Source organism: Oryctolagus cuniculus, chromosome 2 (assembly GCF_051225735.1).
Source record: "Oryctolagus cuniculus isolate XC-2025 breed Fujian yellow rabbit chromosome 2, ASM5122573v1, whole genome shotgun sequence".
In the NCBI taxonomy this organism is placed as follows: domain Eukaryota; kingdom Metazoa; phylum Chordata; class Mammalia; order Lagomorpha; family Leporidae; genus Oryctolagus; species Oryctolagus cuniculus.
This window is the reverse complement of record NC_142868.1, coordinates 174,502,578-174,523,761: the sequence shown is the minus strand read 5'-3', so window position 1 is coordinate 174,523,761 and position 21,184 is coordinate 174,502,578. Positions and strand designations below refer to the sequence as shown.

The 21,184-nt window shown below is 39.5% G+C and overlaps 1 protein-coding gene and 1 long non-coding RNA gene across 7 annotated transcripts in view; both read left to right on the top strand.

Moving 5' to 3' along the window:
- Positions 1 to 12,496, top strand: part of LOC149128150 (uncharacterized) — an 83,677-nt gene extending 71,181 nt beyond the window's left edge. For all 5 annotated transcript variants that reach the window (XR_016229483.1, XR_016229481.1, XR_016229482.1 and 2 more), the window contains 2 exons: positions 8,437 to 8,560; positions 12,359 to 12,496. This is a non-coding gene — a long non-coding RNA (uncharacterized LOC149128150). The remainder of the gene's footprint in view (positions 1 to 8,436; positions 8,561 to 12,358) is intronic.
- Positions 12,497 to 18,043: 5,547 nt separating this feature from the next.
- RASGRP3 (RAS guanyl releasing protein 3) overlaps positions 18,044 to 21,184 on the top strand; it is a 46,935-nt gene continuing 43,794 nt past the window's right edge. For both annotated transcript variants that reach the window (XM_089326542.1, XM_089326541.1), the window contains exons 1-3: positions 18,044 to 18,179; positions 18,695 to 18,826; positions 20,086 to 20,233. In XM_089326542.1, the coding sequence (XP_089182668.1) occupies positions 18,175 to 18,179; positions 18,695 to 18,826; positions 20,086 to 20,233 (285 nt within the window). In that variant the 5' untranslated portion in view covers positions 18,044 to 18,174. The remainder of the gene's footprint in view (positions 18,180 to 18,694; positions 18,827 to 20,085; positions 20,234 to 21,184) is intronic.

Here is a 21,184-nt window from a genome sequence, read left to right as displayed (position 1 = left end):
ATTAAACCAGTCATATTAAGTAGAACAGACAAAAAAAAAATACTATGAGGGATAATGTATTAAGTTGTCCATTAGCAGTCAGGGCTATGCTGATCAAGTCACCATTTCTCATAGTGTCCCTTTCACTTCAGGAGGTTTCCTTTTTGGTGTTCAGTCAGTTGTCACCGATCAGGGAGAACATATGGTATTTGTCCCTTTGGGACTGGCTTACTTCACTCAGCATGATGTGTTCCAGATTCCTCCATTTTGTTGCAAATGACTGGATTTCGTTGTTTCTTACTGCGGTATAGTATTCTAAAGAATACATATCCCATAATTTCTTTATCCAGTCTACCATTGATGGGCATTTAGGTTGGTTCCAGGTCTTGGCTATTGTGAATTGTGCTGCAATAAACATTAGGGTGCAGACTGCTTTTTTCTTTATCAATTTAAACTCCTTTGGGTAAATTCCAAGGAGTGGGATGGCTGGGTCGAACGGTAGGGTTATATTCAGGTTTCTGAGGAATCTCCAGACTGATTTCCATAGTGGCTTAACCAGTTTGCATTCCCACCAACAGTGGGTTAGTATCACACAGTTATTCTTAAGTGTTGAAAATTAACTGAAATGTGATCCCTGTTAAACATAAAAGTGGGAATAAGAGAGGGAAGAGATGTATAATTTGGGGCATGCTCGGGCTGACTTGCCCCAATTGGTAGAGTTGGAAACATACCAGGGGATTCCAATTCAATCCCATCAAGGTGGCATGTGCCAATGCCATCTCACTATTCCAAGTGATCAATTTCAGTTCACAATTGATCATAATGAAAGGACTAAGAGTCAAAGGGAGCACATAAACAAGTCTAGTATCTGCTAACACTAACCGATAGAATAAATAAAGGGGAGAGTGATCCAACATGGGAAGTGAGATACTCAGCAGACTCATAGAATGGCGGATGTCCTAAATAGCACTCTGGCCTCAGAATCAGCCCTAAAGGCACTCGGATCTGGCTGAAAAGCCCATGAGAGTATTTCAGGCATGGAAAGCCAAGGCACTCTGGCAAAAAGATCTCTGTGAGTGAGATCCCAGTGGAAAGAACAGGTCTTCAAAGAGGGAGGTGCCTTTCTCTGAAGGGAGGAGAGAACCTCCACTTTGACTATGACCTTGTCTAAACAAGATAAGAGTCGGAGAACTCAAGGGGCTTCCATAGCCTTGGAAACTCATGACTGGTGCATAGGGAGATTACTGATGCCATAAACAGGAGTGTCAATTTGTAAAGTCAACAACAGGAGTCACTGTGCACTTACTCCTCATGTAGGATCTCTGTCCTTAATGTGCTGTACACTGAGGCTTAATGCTATAACGAGTACTCAAACAGTATATTTCACTTTGTGTTTCTATGGGGGTGCAAACGATTGAAATCTTTACTTAATGTACACTAAACTGATCTTCTGTAAAAAAAAAAAAAAAAAAAAGAAATTATCAATTCCCAACTTGACTCTCACTGGGATTAAACATGACAATAGGTCTGATCTGATTTCATCATGATTTAAAAAAAAAATCATCTATTATTTTTCACTTTATGTTTCTGTGTGGGAACAAACTGTTGAAATCCTTACTTAAGGTATACTAAGCTGATCTTCTGTATATTAAGATAATCGAAAATGAATCTTGATGTGAATGGAAGGGGAGAGGGAGTGGGAAAGGGGAGGGTTGTGGGTGGGAGGGACGGTATGGGGGGGGGGAAGCCATTGTAACCCATGAGTCGTACTTTGGAAATTTATATTCATTAAATAAAAGATAAAAAAAAAAATAAAGTCAATAACCAACCCACATCTCATCTCAGGAGACTTCACTTGCATTTTTTTCCTAACAAGTTACAATATTTGGCTGCAGTGTTATTTACTGCTGGATTGCTAGGGAAACGTTTGGCCTCCAAGAGTTTGGGTAAAAACCTTAACAAAGTGATGGACATGGAGAGCACTCAACAACTCTCCTTTTCCTCTTCCTTTTTCCCTTCCTCTTCACCCTTCTTGTCTTCCTCTTACCCCTCCACCACCACCACCACCAGCATCATCAAATTCACCTGAAGTAAGTGGAACAACCAAAGTAGTAGGGAAATGTGATTTTATTTCAGTGGATTGAGGCCAGATCCTTTCAGAACATAGGCACACAGATAGGATTCTTGTAGGTATAATATAAGTATTTCCAGGAGAAGAGAACATTAATCTTTAAAAAAAATTTTTCCATTAGGGCTGGCATTGTGCTGTGGTAGGTAAAACCATCACCTGCGATGCCCACATTCCACGTGGATGCCAGTTCCTGTCTTGGTTGCTCCACTTCCTAGTTCCCTGCTAATGTGCCTGGGATAGCAGCAGCAGATGACCCAAGTACCTGGGTCCCTGCATCAATGTTGGAGACTCAGAAGAAGCTCCTGGCTCCTGACTTCAGCCTGGCCCAGCCCTGGCTATTGTGACCATTTGGGGAGTGAACCACAGAATGGAATCTCTCTCTCTCTCTCTCTCCCCCTCTCTCTCTCTTCCTCTCTCTGTAACACTTTCAAATAAATAAATAAATCTTTTTAAAAAATATCATTTCCCCAACTCTAAAATTTTAACTTCTGAGGTATAATTTTTCTAGTTCTAGGCCTCATTTGGGGATATTACACAATTTGCACACTGGAGTGCCATAGTAAGTTGTAACCTTTCACTGTGGTGGAACCTGTCCATCTGGGAACCATCTGACTGCAGGTGTCTAGTATGTGTGTATATTCCTTCTTTTCCATGTTCAGCTCCAGCCAAATGCTAGCAAAATCTTCCCTTGTTTGGGCTCCAGAATTTCATGCTATTTATTACTAGAGATTCAAGACTCTCATTTCTCATTCAACTTATGCCAGGTAGACGGCTTTAAATATGTTAGTTTGTTTGCCAATGTTAAATACTAGTAACCAAGAAAAAATAAATAAAATGTAGCTAAACCTAGTTACTTGATTGTTGCCACAATAATAAAAAAAAAAGCAATGAGGCATTGTGAGCTCTGAGCTGGTTGGTACTTGGTACCAGGGATTCTCTGCTTGCCAAACTTGCCATAATAATGAAGGTTATTCATTTTCAGACAAGAGGGCCAGTGATAGAATGCTTAGGAGCTAAGCACAGGGAATAGTAAACACTTGATCTAGACAATGCCTAGAAATTGATTTCTAATAGGCAAACCTTAACATCAGTCAATATTTGGTGAGTAATGGAAAAAAAAATATATTTTTAGAGTCTGACTTGGCTTTGCAACATAACTAGTAACATGGTGTTGGACAAGTAATTTAATCTCCATATATCTGATTTTCTTAATCTATGAAATAGGGGATAGTAACACCTTTCAGGGTGTTATGAGATTAAATATAATTTTCTTAACCTTGTCTCTATGACGTTCATTGCCACCTACAGGTGGTAATTTTAGATGCTATTTTCTAAAATCCAGGGCACTGTTGATTTTTAGTGCCTCCTAATTTAGTAAAAGATCTTTGCATAGAAAATAAAAAATAAACACAACAAAAATTTTAAAACTCAGGAAAACGTCATTACTGCATTAAATAAACACATACAAGGCAAACATGACAAAAACATTACTTTTAGAATTGAAAAGTAGAGTATGATCCATGACCATACCCTACTGCCATTGATAAGTAACTTTGGATTTATTGCTCTATTCCTCTATAAAGAACCCCCTAAATGTGGAGTTCTTTATTCTTCGTGTCACTAGTTCTGGCCCATTGACAATGATTTAACCTCTGAGCCTTTTTTTTTTTTTTTATGTTGATGCTATTCTAGTAGGTTTGTGATAGAACCAACGTTGACAGTGAGATTTTGGTGGGGCTCCTTAAAAAGAACAATGGAAATAGAGTAAAGAACTGAGGGATGAGTTGAAAAAATTGAGAAAGGAAGTCAAAATAAAAGCATGACCAATGCACATTATATACATAATACCAAATATAAAGGATGAACTGGGAAAACCAGTCATGCCATCTGGTGACTTAAAACCTTTTGAAGGCTATGGGTAGTGAGGGTACTGGAGAGTGTGAGCTATGGGGATGAGACAGAGAAAGCCTAGCTGGGGGAGTAGAGATCCCAGGGAAGGTAGCTAAGATTGTGGTTGCTGGAATGAAATATCCTGGATCAAGTGCAAGGGTGGGAGAGAAATGACTTCGTTGTTATTTTATTTCCAATAGTGTCTCAACTTCATTCTTATCACATCAAGCAAAGCTATGGGAAATGGGAACTGAGATTTGTGCTCTAATGAGGAAACCACCAAGCAAATGCTGGTCTCACTTCAGTGCTGGGGCGCCTGCTTTTATGGAGATTGTGACTAGACCATAACAGAAAGCTGGAATTGCTCCACCAATATGGAGGAGACTTGCCATATAAGTTTTCCCAGAAACATTAGCCAACTAATTTCAGAAATGAAGCAGAAGGAACCAGGAACACTGAACTCCCTCTCGAAACAAATTCCAGAAGAGAAACATCAGCCTCCACTCTTGACAGAAATAATCCCTATACTTCTGGCTTCTTTTTTGTGTTCTTCACAATGTCTCTTGAAAATGTTCTTGGGGGCTGGTGCCGTGGCACAGTAGGTTAATCCTCTGCCTGTGGTGCCGGCATCCCATATGAGCGCCGGTTCTAGTTCCGGCTGCTCCACTCTCAGTCCAGCTCTCTGCTATGGCCTGGGAAAGCAGTAGAAGATGGCCCAAGTCCTTGGACCCCTGCAACCACGTGGGAGACCAGGAAAAAGCACCTGGCTCCTGACTTCGGATTGGCACAGTTCTGGGCGTTGTGGCCATTTGGAGAGTGAACCAATGGAGGGAAGACCTTTCTGTCTGTCTCTCCTTCTCACTGTAACTTTAACTCTCAAATAAAATAAAAATAAATAAAAAATAAAAAGAAAATGTTCTCTTCTTGCAAATCTCAAAAGGTATCTAACATACCTCCCAGCATATGACCTTATCTCCTTTTGAGAGTAAATTTAAGTCACCAGACAGTAACTTCTTTGAGTTCTTGCCACTAAAATGACAAACCTTTCTATTCTCATTTTCCCCTTCATGCTATTGCTTTGATGGGGGTGACCCTCTACTTTATCCAAGGCTAACCCCTCCACCCATACATAGGTCCATCATTTCTGTTTTACTCAAGGATCTTGTTAGATGGATTAACTTCTCACTCTCCTATATTATCAGTTTACCTCACTAACTCTTAGCACATAAACATGCTTAGATCTCAAAGCAGAATGAGTATCCAGAAGTTAACTCAGAATCTCTTTTTGGATATCTCAGACAATTTTAACTCATCATGGTCAAAAGTTAACTCGTCATTTGCCTCCCCGTTCCAAACCCTCCCCCCTCCCAGGATCTTGCAACTCCTTCTACATTGCTCAATTTCTCTATCTTGCAGAATGATACCATAACCAAATATCTAGCTAGAAATCTGGGAATTACTTTTGGATCTGCTCATTCCCCACAGCTAACAGATCAACAAACCTTGCTGGATTTATCTTCAAAGTACATTCTGTAACCAACCACTTCTCTCCATCTCTCTATCTGCATTGCTGGAGGTGTCAACCACATGCTGGTTTAGATAACCACTACCTCTTGCCTGGGTAGTTATAATAGACTACTAACAGGTTTCCTCATCCTAACTGTAGGTCTTTACTACAATCTTTTCTCAATATGCAGCTGGAGGAATCTTAAAAATCCAGAAATGGTCATGTCACTCTCCCCACCTTTAAAATAGTGGTTTCCCATTGCATGCTCCTTAATAGTTTATAATGCTGTTCATGAGCTATTGCTGTTGGTTTTTTAGTCTCATCTCTTTCCACATTCATTACTTCATTTATTCTAAATGTATTTCAGTTTCTCTTATTGCCATCTCTTCACCCATTGTTGGTGTAGCTACAATTCTTAAAGCTCATAGACTATCTTAGTGTCCCCACTCACCTTTTCTGAACTTCATAGGATGTTTTATTATAATTGTCTTTGTGAAAAATTGTTTGTTAGAACTTAGAAAACTCAACAACAAAAAACCAGCCAATCCAATTAAGAAATGAGCAAAGGACCTCAATGGACAGTTCTCAAAAGAAGAAATACAAATGGCCAACACATAAATGAAAACATGCTGAACATCAGTAGCCACCAGGGAGATGCAAATAAAAACCACAGTAAGATCACATCACTTCACCCATGTCAAAAGGGCTAAAATCTAAAACGCAGAGAGTAACAAATGCTGGTAAGGATGTGGAGAAAGGGGAACACTTATATACTGTTGGTGGGAATGCAAATTAGTGCAGCCACTGTGAGAAACAGTACGGAGATTTCCTTAAAAATTAGAAATAGACTTGCCACATGATCCAGCAGTCCCACTACTGGGTAGATACCCAACAGACATTAACATATTGTATCAAAGAGATACCTGGTTGGCCGGCAGCGCAGCTCACTAGGCTAATCCTCCGCCTTGTGGCGCCGGCACACCGGGTTCTAGTCCCGGTTGGGGCGCCGCATTCTGTCCCGGTTGCCCCTCTTCCAGGCCAGATCTCTGCTGTGGCCAGGGAGTGCAGTGGGGGATGGCCCAAGTGCTTGGGCCCTGCATCCCATGGGAGACCAGGATAAGTACCTGGCTCCTGCCATCGAATCAGCACGGTGTGCCGGCCGCAGAGTGCCAGCTGTGGCGGCCACTGGAGGGTGAACCAACGGCAAAAGGAAGACCTTTCTCTCTGTCTCTCTCTCACTGTCCACTCTGCCTGTAAAAAAAAAAAAAAAAAAAAAAAGAGAGAGAGAGAGAGCGCGAGATACCTGGCTCCTGGCTTCGGCCTGGCCAAGCCCCAGCTGTTGCGGCCATTTGAGGAGTGAACCAGCACATTGAAGATCTCTGTCTCGCCCTCTCTCCCTCTCTTCCTCTTTCTCTGTAGCTCTGCCTTTCAAATAAATAAATAAATAAATAAATAAATATATTTTTTTTAAAAGATACTATCTTCCATTAGAGGGGAAGTTTATTCATGTATTTTTGTTTTTCCTTGAAAAAGAGATCATGCTACAGGTAAGAAAGGCAATCTTTGGAAGTTCTAATAAGGTCAGCATCATTTAAAAATGAATTATTTTTACTAGATATTTACTAGACTATTTACTGGATAAAATATTTCACCTTATAGATCCTACAATCCTAAATCCAGGAGGAAACTTGTCTGTCATTTTGGCATATTTCCTGGATACCATGTGGCAATTTCATCCACAACATCTAATTTTGGCTTGAGAACTTTCAGGAATAGTTGTGCATTGTTGATCAGGCCGCAGGACCTACTGATGGATGCTCTAATGTCACAATATTTTTTCTTTGCTTTCCTTTCCTTTTCTCTAAACAAACATTTCTCTTCCTGTTACTTTTACAAATTGGCCCTCCCCTTCAATTTAAGTCCTCTAAAATAAGTCTTTAAGTATGTGAAGGGAACAGGAGACACCTAAATATTTAAATATTTGCCTAAGGGAGACACCTTCGCTGAGCTGCCAGTGTTTTGCAGGCTCCGTGGTGGGTGCACTTTATGTGAGCTCACTCATTCAGCAAACCCTCTGGTAAAGAAAGCAGCGTTAATAACACCGGGCTCTGAAGTAAATAAGACTTTCCAAATTTGATTACTTAATGTTGAAGCCCAATTTTTGAAAACTTGAAAGGTTTGGTCGGAGTCAAAAGCTTGAGATGCTAATTTTTAATTTGTTTATGAATAAATGCATGAAAATGTCTCTCCTTTACTATTTCTAAGATTGAGAAAGCTTTTAACTTCTTAGGTAACCTCAGAAGGATTTATTTTTTTGGAAAACAGAGGCTTTACAAGTCATGTTAATGAAAGTCCTCACTGCATGAGCATATCATGGCCTTTGAAATCACACCCAACAACAATTCTGTTGCCCTTTAAAATGAGAACTTCTCTCTCAGAAATAGGTCAAACTGTCAACACTACAGCAAGTCCCAAGCTCCTGGGAGACTAAGCAACCTGAACTAAGATAACATTAACATTTATGTCGAGACCTTTGGAAGTGACTTAAGGGCAGTTTGATGGTTTCCCACAACAAACTGTTTTAAGGATTTACCAACATTCCAAAGTCAGTGTTTGGAAATTCTTAATGAGTAATCCACATTTAAATATATTTGGACTAAGATAATATTTTACACTATGTGTACAAAACTATGGGCACATTTGTAGGTTTTTAATATGCTAATTAAAAAAATCTACTAGACTAAAAAAATCATGTGACCAAATACTTATTTTGAATAACATTTTCCATTTTTAATTGGTTTTGTGAGTGAAGTTAGACAAATCTTGAGGACCACCGAAAATTCAAGGTTTTTGGAAATGCTTTAACACAATGTGGATTTTTTGGGATTTCCATGATTTAACTTGAAATTTCTTTTGGTTCTTTTGTCAGATTCTCCAAACATCATTTAAGTTCAGCAAACAAGTTCTGCAAACTGCTTCCTCAATGCATTTCCCAATGATGATAACTTCTGTTAAAATTATTTCAGAGCTAGAAATCTGTGTGAAAACAATAGGTGAGTATTTCTTTAAACTGTTGCAGGTTATGTAAGAACTGCTCCATGACTCCCAAGTAAATATACAAAGAGAAATGAAAAAAACCCTACCATGATATTAACAAGTTTATCTTTGGATGACAAGATTATGGGTGACCCCCCCCCCTTTTCCTTTTTCCTTGGTGTTCTATTTTAAATCACAAATGTGTATTGGTTTTACAATATCAAAGGTTTATTTTTGAAAAGTCAGCTGTAGACACAACAATGTCCATGCATCTGAAATGAGATCTCAGGTGAATGTGCAGGCGACAGAATGCTAAGCAGAAAAACAGACACTTCTACGGATTGCAAAAACAGATTGTAACCAGATAGCCTGGCCCACCTGGCTCATCATGTACCAGTTTCTTTGCAGATCACAAATATAACTCCAAACATGGTGACAGGTCTTTGGTCCTAGCTTAACTCTAACCACTGTCAGGAGGTCAACACCTTCCCCAAACAACTCAGGTAAATAAGTTTGATTTCGGTCTGAAAAAAAAAAAAAAAACAGTTTAGTTAAAGTACCCTGTTTGGTTCCAAGTAATACATACTATTCAGTGAGTAACAGGATAAAAAAAAATTTCTGTATACATGTGAAACTAATCAAACTTGTTAATTGTTTAATCTGGACATTGAAGAGTATTCATAAGCATAGATTAGAGAAAATCATGGAGGGTCTATTCCAGAATGTCCTAGAAAGAGGTAGTAAATTCTCATTATGAAAGAACATAGAGAGATAATATTAAGTCTAGAAAGCTGCCAGGAATTTCTATCCTAGTGATAATTTACCTAAAACCAATTTAAATTAGTAAAGTGAACCAAAAAATAACCTCTTAAAATGTATGGTACCTTATCCACACTCATGCAAATATGCCTATATGCAAAGTCAGACTTTTAACAATTTTTAATTTATTTATTCATCACTAATCTACTCATTAATTTAGCAAATACATTAATTTAGCAAATATGTCTTCTATATGGGAATCAAAATATTAAGCATTAGGGAAAATACCAGATATATAAAAATATATATATATATGTGTATATATATATATAATATAAATCCCTGTGATCACAGACTTTATGTTTATAGCACTAGAGATTAAAAAACAATAAGTAAAAAACATATAGTATGTCAGAAAGTGATAAATCTTATAAAGTAAAAAAATAGATGCAGGAAGAGAAATGGACCAGGCCAGGTTGGAGGTGGATATGAGGAATATGAGAAAAGAGATGTTGTTGTCATTTGTTTTTATTTTTAAAGGTATGCATGTGTGTGTGTGTGTGTGTGTGTATTATATTGTATATAATATAATATATATGAATATAATGATAGAGAGAGAGAGGGAGATACACACACACACAAACACACATCTATCTTCCATCTGCTGGTTCCCTTCCCAAATGGCAGTGGCTGCAATAGCCAGGACTGGGCCAACTGAAAGAACTCTATCTGGGTCTCCTAGGTGGGTGGCAAGAACTCAAGTACTGGAATCATCATTTGCTACTTACCAGGTGCATTAGCAGGGAGCTGGATTGGAAGCAGAGGAGCCAGGACTCCAACCAGACTCCAGTATTGGATATGGGCATCCCAAGAGGTAGTTTAACCTGCTGTGTCACAGCACCTGCTCTGATGTTGTGGTTCTATATAAGAGTGGTCAGCAAAGACCTTAATGCATAAGAGATGTGAAGGAGTTGCCCAGATTTAAATAATCCCATTTTACAGATTATTTGAATTGCAAAAATAGGAGAGAACTGATCTGTCATTTGTTATTTTTATTTCACATTTAAAATAATTCTTTTTATGCTCTAAGAGTAGTACCTTTGGCACAGATATATGGTTCTTATACAAAATGAATCAGCAGTAGACTTTTTTCCCCTGTACTTATATGCCTATTGAAGAGACTCATTCCAATGTCACTCTTCAGTGGTCCCATTGAACTAGTGCAACCATCCACATGGACATTAAATTTTTTTCCCTACTCATTCATGTATTTTCTTTCTGAACTTGATTATAAGTCCATTGTAACCAGATTGGAATGATGATGTGTTCATCTTGGTAGCCTTGGTGCCTAACCCATGCCTGGCATAGGTCAGGGGTTTGATGATTGCTGGTTGAGTAAACAAGTTTGGGAAAAAAATTGGCATTGACTTTAAACAGTTCACAAAATAAATCCCCAATGGCTGTATTTACCTACTAAATTGTCCAGATTGGATAAATGTCTTAAAGCACGACAGCTTTCCTGCTTTGCCTGGTCCTATGTGGACCTGGCATCAAAGGCCACCTTTCTGTGCCTGATGAAGAAGCTCATTCAAAAGTCATTCTGCAGTGGTCCCACTGGACTAATGCAACCATATATATGGACATTTGTTTTTTTCTATTAATAAATAGGAAGTAGTAAAATAAAATAGTGGTGTATCCTCAACAGTGATACATTCAGTATAAGCAATGGCTAGAGATTGTTTCCAATCTCATTTTCCCCATGGCAGTGCTAAAAATGGGACAGCTGTCATCATATTTTTCTTCTACCTCTGTGATAGGTTATATTCTCTTTCTAAGAGGGTGTGGAGAGGTGAGACATGCACATTGGATTAAAGGCAAAATTATGAAATCTCGCAATATCTGTACTTGGTGAGCTTACCAGTAAGCTGGGAATAATTACTGCCTCACAAGATTGTCATGTAGCTCAAGTTGAATAAATGATGTCAAGCATTTGGTGTGGTGCTGAGTGCATTATATAGGTGTTCATTAAATTATTGTTAGTGCTTCACTACTGATAATGGTGTTATTATTAGAGAAATCAGGCACATAGAATTTTTTACAGCTGAATATTTGTATAATCACTGAGAATAATGCTCATCAATAAATTTTCATTTTATTTATTTATTTGTCTACTTATTTATTTATTTAAAAAGCAGAGGGACACACAAACAGAGGGATCTTTCATCTACTGGTTTACACCCCAAATAGTCGTAACAGCCAGATCTGGGCCAAGATGAAGCCAGAGGCCTAAGTACTTGGGCCATCTTCTGCTGTTTTCCTAGGTGTCTTAGCAGGAAGCTGGATCAGAATTGCCACAGCCAGGACTCAAAGCAACACTCTGATATGGGATGCCTACATCCTGAGTGGAGATTTAACTTACTGTGTCACAGTGTTGGCCCTTATATTTGCATTTTAAAATTTATCTCCTGTATATACCTGCAATAATATTATACAAAAGACTATTTATAATATTCTTTAAACTCTTGTCTTCAATTAATTTGTTTGAGAGGCACAGAGACAGACAGTCAGAGAGAACACTCCCATCTGCTGTTTCACTCTGCAAAGGCCTGGGTTGAAGCTGGGAGCCAGCAATGCAATCTAGGTCTCTTACATGGGTGACAGGACTCCAGTTACTGGAGCCATCACTGCTACATCCCAAGGTCTACTTTGGCAGGAAGCTGGAGCCAGGAGTTAGAGCTGAGTTAAACCAGGTACCCCAATGTTAGATGCAGACATCTTAACTCCTATGTTAGAATCTTGCTCCCCATTTATAATATTCTTGGATATCTTATTATATAAGAATGTGAAGAAAATATACAATGTTGCATCAAAAAAATTTTAGCTAAGAAATGGGATTGTGTTTCAAGGGAACATCTCTGTGGTCTCAAAGCATTTGGCAGGCATTTTACAATCTTTGTGGTTGACGTAATCTGTCACTTTGATACTTTTCTCATAGTCAACAGAAGTCATTATCTTTGCAGATAAGAAAGTAATGCTTTGTTTTCTTGTTTATTTAGAATTTTCTTGAAGTTCAGCTAAGAACAAAGGCTACAACTCAGCATTAAAGTCACACACGTGCATGATTGTGGAGATGGTCTATCTCGTGCTGAAAATGTCTCTAGGTTTTTGACGACGGCTAAATAATCATGGGGTCAAGTGGACTTGGGAAAGCAGCGACATTGGATGAACTGCTGAGTGCTTGCATTGAGATGTTTGGTATGAATCTTTTTTCCTTTAATTCACTTGTGTATCTTGATAATATCACCTCGCTCTGTTTAGAAGCAGGTTGCTTGTGCATTGGAGGTTAATCTATCTTAGTAGCTAAAGCATTTTGTATTGACTCCTATCTGTCTCCCCACTTTTACTCCCCTTTTCATTTTTTAAAAATACGTATTTGAAACAGGGATTAGGGAGAGAGGGAAATTGAGAGAGAGAGAGAGAGAGAGAAATCAATCTTCTATTCATTCGTTCACTCTCCAAATGCTAGCAACAGGTGAGGCTGGGCCAGGCCAGTCGGGAGCCTGAAACTCAATCTGGATCACCATAGGATGGCAGGGACTCAAGTGTCTGAGCCATCACCTGTCGCCCCCAGGGGACTCATGGGCAGGAAGCTGGTTAGGAAGTAGAGCTGGAACTCAAATGCAGGAACTCTGAGTAAGCAGTTCAACCACTTGGCCAAACATCCTGCCCACTGCCATCTGTATTTCTTTCCCTTTACTGTCCTCAGTTCTTATTTCAGCCAAATTGTCCACTTAATATTTCTGGAACATTTCTGCACCTCTTTCTACCTCTATGCCTTTGTTATATCCTCTTATTCAAATTCTGCTTTGGGGCTGGCGTTGTGGTGCAGTAGGTTAATCCTCCGCCTGCGGCGCCGGCGTCCCATATGGGTGCTGGTTCTAGTCCTGGCTGCTCCTCTTCCAATCCAGCTCTCTGCTGTGGCCTGGGAAAGCAGTAGAAGATGGCCCACGTGCTTAGACCCCTGCACCCACATGGGAGACCAGGAAGAAGCACCTGGCTGCTGCTTCGGATCAGCGCAGCTCTGGCCGTTGTGGCCATTTGGGGAGTGGACCAACAGAAGGAACACCTCTCTTTTCTCTTCTCTTCTCTTCTCTTCTCTTCTCTTCTCTTCTCTTCTCTTCTCTTCTCTTCTCTTCTCTTCTCTTCTCTTCTCTTCTCTTCTCCTCTCCTCTCCTCTCCCCTCCCCTCCCCTCCCCTCCCCTCCCCTCCCCTCCCCTCCCCTCCCCTCTCCTCTCCTCTCCTCTCCTCTCCTCTCCTCTCCTCTCCTCTCCTCTCCTCTCCTCTCCTCTCCTCTCTCCCACTGTCTGTAACTCTACCTCTCAAATAAATAAATAAAATATTTTAAAAAAATTCTGCTTCTATTCTGACCTTAGAATCAGCCCTTAAGGCATTCAGATCTGGCTGAAAAGCCCATGAGAGAATTTCAGGCATGGAAAGCTAAGATACTGTGGCAAAAAATGATCTACATGAAGGATCTCTGTCAGTGAGACCCCAGTGGAAAGAAGGGGCTATCAAAGAAGGATGTACTTTTCTCTGAAGGGAGGAGAGAATTTCTACTTGGCTTATGGCCCTATGGTCTAAATACTGACAGAGTGTGCACTCGAAAGGCTTCCATAGCCTTGGCAGCTCGTGTCAGGAGCCTTGGGTGATCACTGACATCATAAATAAGAGTGTCAATTGTTAAATCCACAACAGGAATCACTGTGCACTTGCTCCCCATGTAGGACCTCTGTACTTAATGAGTTGTGCTATGAGAATTAATGGTAAAGCTAGTCTTCAAACAGTACTTTATACTTTGTGTATCTGTGTGGGTGCAAATTGTGGAAATCTTTACTTAGTATAGAGTTGGTCTTCTGTATATAAAGTTAATTAAAAATGAATCTTAATGAAGAATGGGATAGCAGAGGGAGTAGGAGGTGGGACGGGAGTAGGAGTGGGAGGGTGGATATGGGGGGAAGAGCTGTTATACTCCTAAAGCTGTACCTATGAAGCAGATAAAATTCTGCTTCAGGGATTATCCCAGATGTCATTTCAAATATTTGTAACATCAGTCTTGATTTCCCTTATACTGTTTCCTTCTTCCATCTTCCTGTAGCCCATTGTAGCTTCTTTTTTTAAATTTTATTTATTTTTTTGACAAGCAGAGTTAGACAGTGTGAGAGAGAGACACAGAGAAAGAGAGAGAGAGAGTTATAGACAGTGAGAGACAGACAGAGAGAAAGATCTTCCTTCCGTTGGTTCCCCCTCTAAATGGCCGCTACGGCCGGTGCTGTGCTGATCCAAAGCCAGGTGCCGGGTGCTTCCTCCTGGTCTCCCATGCGTGTGTAGGGACCCAGGCACTTGGGCCATCCTTTGCTGCCCTCCCAGGACACAGCAGAGAGCTGGACTGGAAGAGGAGCAACTGGGACTAGTATCCAGCGCCCTGACCAGGACTAGAACCCGGGGTGCTGGCACCGCAGGGGGTGGATTAGCCAAGTGAGCCATGGTGCTGGCCCATTGTAACTTGTCATAGCACATGGTTTTAATGCTATTGTGACTTTTTTTTCCTTTACTTAGACAAGTATTGGTTGTATAATCTACTGCATTATTTATGTATACACATTTTTATATCTCCTATTAGTTGTTTTTCTTTTCTTTTTTGTTGACAGGCAGAGTTAGTGAGAGAGAGAGACAGAGAGAAAGATCTTCCTTCCGTTGGTTCACCCCCTAAATGGCCGCTATGGCCGATGTGCTGCACTGATCCAAAGCCAGGAGCCAGGTGCTTCCTCCTGGTCTCCCATGTGGGTGCAGGGGTCTAAGCACTTGGGCCATCCTCTACTGCTTTCCCAGGCCACAGCAAGAGCTGGACTGGATGAGGAGCAACTGGGACAGAATCCAGTGCCCCAACCTGGACTAGAACCCAGAGTGCTGGCACTGCAGGCGCAGGATTAGCCTAGTGAGCCGTGGTACTGGCCTCGCCTATTAGTTGCAGGCTTTCCAGCTATGTGCTTTTTATATTGTGATTTTATCATTTTGGATTATTCTTTGAACAAATAGAGTCACATAGGAGGTGTTAGTTGAATTGATTATTGAGTCAGAGTTAAAATAAAACATAGTTGCCAGATGAAATACACATTGACCACTCGAATTTGAATTTCAAATAAGCAAGCATTTTTACTGTGACCTAAATAGTGCCTGGGATATACTTATATTTAAAAATTAATCATTGTTTAATAAATTCAAATTTAAGGGAGTGTCCTATATTTTAATTTGTTAAGCTTATCAAATGTAAACCAGAAGACAACTGAGACCCATCCACCGTATTAGGGAATATAAGCAGAAGTGGGAGGTAAAAGTTATTTGGCTCTATGAGAAATGTTTGACACTATTGTTTCTCCAGTGATACATGAAAAAGAGAAGAGTAGCACTGCTATCTTCTTACCATTTATTTTATCTTTTTTTTTTTTTTTAACAGATGACAGTGGGGAGCTAAATGATAGTTGCTTGCCCAGAATAGTTCTACTGATGCACCGATGGTATTTATCTTCCACCGAATTGGCAGAAAAGCTTCTCTGCATATATCTTTTCAACTACTGTGTAATTTTTACAGTCATGAATCAAGTTCTGTATTTAGATATAATGTCTATCCAAGCCAGTAAATTAAGAGGAATAAACAGTCTTCAGTCAGTTTTTCAGCTCTTTTGTGAATACATATAGATTTCTAGACAAAACATCTGGAGGATGGACCAAATACTTGACTATCCATCTGGATACTTTGGCTCTACTTGAAAATAATCTCTAAGATGTAAAATGAAACAGGAGCTCTAGGCTGAATATTTTTAACTTCTCTTAAACATTTCTTCTGTTAGTATAATGAAAGAATATTTAACACTAACTCAAGACCTAATTTATTCCTTCTAGGAAGACAGAATGGTAGGCATAGGGGATGCTATTTAGACATATGGAAATGCCAGCCTAAATCATATGTCCTGTCTCAGGCAAACAGCAACTTCATTTTCACATCTTTCCTTGCTAGCAGGACACAGTGAACATCGTAGAAAGTTTCTGATAATTTGTTGATTGAGACTAATTCTATATTTTCTTCTGACTTTAAAAAAATACCCAAATAATCAGAAAGCCCATTCTATAATGAGGGCTTTTAGCCATCCACCACTTTTGTACATACTACAGTCCTGAAAAGTGGTTGAATGCTAAATTACTGAAAATGCAGTCTTAAATTGGCAAGGAGATTTATTCTGTGAGATCTAATGTTTATTATATAGTCTCCAATGTTGGTGGCTACAATCTCTGCCTTCTGGAAACCCAGGGGACCCAGTAGATGAGTGAGTACCCTCACAGGGCAGGGCAATTCCAAAATGGTCCACTTAGTGTTGTTAGGGCTTGCCAAGGCTGCCTGCACCCAGCAGGGGTTCTGCCTGTTCAGTTCAAGGTTTCTCCGCTTTCTGCTCCTTTGCTTCTTCCTTTGTACAACCTCAGAGCAGAAGGGGATATTAGAGAGGGCAAAGGCCAATTCACCATCACTGAGGTCCCTGGAACTGAGCAAGATCCTATTCCTCACCGGTCCAAGGTCCCCTTGGGTCTGTCCCACTGTTAAAGGAGACCCAAACATTTTCAAACAGCTGCCCGAAATTGCATTCCCACCCTTAGTGTGTCCTCTGATGTATGAAACCCAAACATAAAGGTATGCTTAAGTATAGTAAAGTATAAAACACAGGAAAAATACAGATTATAAAAATTATGACTACTACCTGTGAATCAGAATTTTTAAAAATTCTCTTCCATTCAGATTCTTTACTCATTCCATATCCAAAGTGTCTGGCACATGCAAGCACTTAAGAAATATTTGTTAAAAGGAGGGTGTAAAAACAGACTTAAGAATAATACAAGTTGCAGAATAATATACCTAAAAACGACATTTTGAAGTGTTAAAGTTTTTATAAAGTATTTATATAAGGCATTAATCCTAAATATTTGGACAAAAAGTCTTTTTGGCAAAAATGTTCTTCTAAGTATCAATTTTAATTAGGTACTGTGGACAATGTGTTTCTAATTATGGTTGGTAGCTATTGTTTGGTATGTGCTCAGGAAGGTAAAACTAATTCTGTAAGTGCCTACTCCTCCAGACCAAAAAGTGGGTGGTCATCCAAGGGAATTAACAAATCAAGCTTCAGTTACTCAGTGCTAAAGCTGTCAAAACTCACCTCTCTCCCCCTTTTGAGTGTTCATAAACAACAGCATTCAAGGCACTCATGAAAAGTGGAATTAAAAGATAATGTGAAATTTCTATGTATATTTTGAAGCCCCCTCATATAAATTTGTGTCCTCTATGCAAAATGCTTAGAACCAGAATGTTTCAGATTTTGGAATTTTTTAATGGGGGAAGGATTTTGGAATAGTTGCGCATGCACAACAAGATATCTTCAGGATGAGACCCAAGTCTAAACACAAAATTCATTTATGTTTCACATATACCTGATTCATAAAGCCTGAAGGTAATTTTATGTAATATGTTTAGTGCACCTGTTTTGGCTATGCCTGTTACAGGGCAGGTAAGGACTTTTCTACTTGTGTTGTTGGTACTCGCAAGTTTCAGATGTTGGAGTATTTCAGATTTTTGGATTAAGAATGTTCAACCGGTAACCCAAATGTCTCCAGTATGGCCCTCTTATTAAGCATTTGTATAAATTGAGGAAACGGCTACAGATATTTGCAAAGGAAACAAGGTGCAAGGACTGTTTTCTTTAACTGGTGTACGTATCGCAATGCTGATGGAGAAAGCTGTGATGACTTTCGATTAAAGATCTGCTACTTCATGAGGTAAATACACTTACAGGTCTTTTTTTTTTTTTGTAGTTTCTAGTTCTGGAATTGTTGACAACTTTCTTTTTCCCAAGAAGCAGTTTGACAATAAAGTCCACTCACATCCCCCTTTTATTTTGTTAAAATTGGAAGAGGGAGGAAGGAAGCATTTATCATTTGAGCTGGAAATCAAATAGTGGCCAATGTGATTAGGGAATGAAATTGGCTCTTAGGTGAATTTACTTTCTTCTACTCCCTTCCCACAAACACTCCTACCTATTTGTCACTAATGGAGGAAAAGCTTGTTTCTCAGCGATCGTCCTAGAAAGAGTCATGAAGAGGCTCCTAGTGGAAGGTGGACCTTGTGAAGGAGGCAGAGAGAGACTCCACGGGATGGGCCAGGCATAGAACATGGCTCATCTGAAGTGTGGGCTGTCAATGTATGTTAAATGTAGTCTGTAAAAGGTATAGTGGTTTCCATAGAGGTTCGACTTGGAATCTTCCAGCAGTCAACAATATTTTATGGCTTTTAGGTACTGGATTCTCAAGTTCCCGGCAGAGTTCAATTTGGATCTTGGTTTGATTCGTATGACTGAAGAGTTCCGAGAAGTAGCTAGTCAACTGGGATATGAAAAACACATCAGCCTCATCGATATATCCAGCATGTGAGAGTGGCACTACTACCTTTCGGACTTGATGGGTCTGCTGCTCTGGGGAAGGAGTTGTGATGCGCTCTTATTACCGAATCCATACTGTTCTAGAATTAAGGTTTAATTCTTTCAGGAAAGCCTTGTTGAAATGAGTGCTGCCATTCTAGGTACACTTATCTTCCCAAGCTGCAGTTTCTTTAGTTATAAGATGGGATACTACCTTTCTCCTAGGACTGTTATAAGCACTCAATGAGTATGTAAGACAGCATGTGAAAGTATTTGGCACACGACAGATATTCAATATTTAGTTACTGAATTTGAATCTGGTTAATGCCCCTCTGCCCTTGTTACTTAGAGTGTGTTTTGCCAATCAGCAGCATTGGCCTTGCATGGGATCTCACTAGAAATACAGAATCTTGGGCTCCTTGCTAAAACCTGCTTGGTTGGAATCTGCACTTTAATAGGGTCCCCAGAGGGTTCATATTCTCATTCACATTTGAGAAGCCTTGTACTATGGTGCTTCTAAGGTTAAGGTTGGCCTGAGGTTGTACAAATGTTGACTATAGTTGCATGAGGAACTGGAGAGCTAGGTAATTAGAAACTCGGTGCTACTTAGGTGAGTTTCCTATCTAGCTAACTTTGTGTGGAAAACACTATGTGATGATCCTAAATGTAGTTATCCATCTTGCAAATGTACACTCTTGAGTCTTAGGCATTCATACTCTATTTTTCTAGAATACTTCTTTAAGAGTGATTAAAAGTGAATAATCCAGGCATCATCAGGGATGTTTGTTTAAAATAGATATTATTCAGATTCATTCCTTATAAATCAAAATCTCTAGCAGTGAAGTCCAGGGCTCTGTCTTTATAAAAAGTTTTTCCAGATAATTCATTTTATGCTAAAGTGTGAGAACCACACCATTTAGTGGTCCCCATGCATCTTAAATCACCATCTATATGCTGATAAACTCTCAAATTTATATTCCTAACCCTGACCTTTCCTTTATGATCCAGATCTTGCTTGGTCATAAGGAAGACCAAGTAAAAGATTCTGGATGGATCAGTGCAAACCCACTCTGTCTGGAAAAACAACTCAAAGTTTATGTTCTATTGGCAATGGGTCAGTGGTTTTCTCTTCAAATACAAAAGACAAGGCGTGTATTTTGTACAAGCTCCTGGAAGCAGGCCAAGAGTTACAGAGTCAGTAGGTTAATAACTTCCATTGACTGAAATGGGCTTTCAGCACATTGACCAGACTCACTCTTCTTTTATAGTCCTTCCTATGACTGGATGAGAAGAGTCACTCAGAGGAAAAAAGTATCCAAGAAGGGAAAAGCCTGTCTGCTGTTTGACCATCTGGAGCCCATTGAATTGGCTGAGCACCTCACTTTTCTGGAGCATAAATCTTTTAGAAGGATCTCAGTAAGGAACTTGACATTGATTCTTCCAAGGATAACAACCACCATTGCCAACTTTCCCAAGAGCCGCATTTTCATACTCTAAAGTGTTGGCAGCCTCTGTCACTGTGCTCTGCTGGAAAAGTGCCCTTAATTCACAGGAACAATCCCTTTTAACCAAAGATAAATATTATCCTGTCTTTATTTTATGGCTCAGGAGCTGTATTTCTGTTGCTATTTTCAATGTCTCCTTTCATAGGATTAAAGCATGATTTTTTAAAATACTCAGTGGAGATTTAACCATTCAAGGTTTATTTAGCTTCATTGACTTCTCCCAAGTCAACATGTTTTGCTAGGCCTTTCGTTTCTGGGGGAAAAAATGTATTTAGGTTGGGATTTGTATAAAGGCCTAATTACGGGCGTAGGCTGAAAATTGGAATTGTAGGCTTTAAGGTTAATCTCAACATCAGCTTGTTTCTTTCCTAGGTACAGAAATCCTGAATTTAGCTTTTCTTTTCTTCTGTCTTGATAGGACTTTGTTTTCTCTCTACATTCCTTTTCTTCCACCACTGTGGGCTTTTCTTAGCTGCCTTGTCTTTAATTACTTGTTATGATTCTATTTCCACTCTGGCTTTGTCAGCCAACTGCTTTGCTTTGTCTCACCAAGCTCTGGGGAAATTTGCCCTCCTCCTTTTCCAAGATACTAAGGAATGAATTTCATTGTTGCTTGCAAAGAAGACCATCTTGGTTAGAAGCATGACTTTCTGAAAGACTAGTTCTTAAGTAATCTATTTGGAGAGGACCTCAGTAATTTCCCACAGAGAGGCCACAGGAGGGAATCCCTGCCCTGTTTGTATGGTAGAAGTCTTGTGTGTCTTTGCTGAGGTCAATGCTAACTTTCTCAGAATGTGTCTATTTTACTAAATAGTTGCCTTACTTCACTGATATTTTTATCTGTTCTTTTTTCTTGAAATAA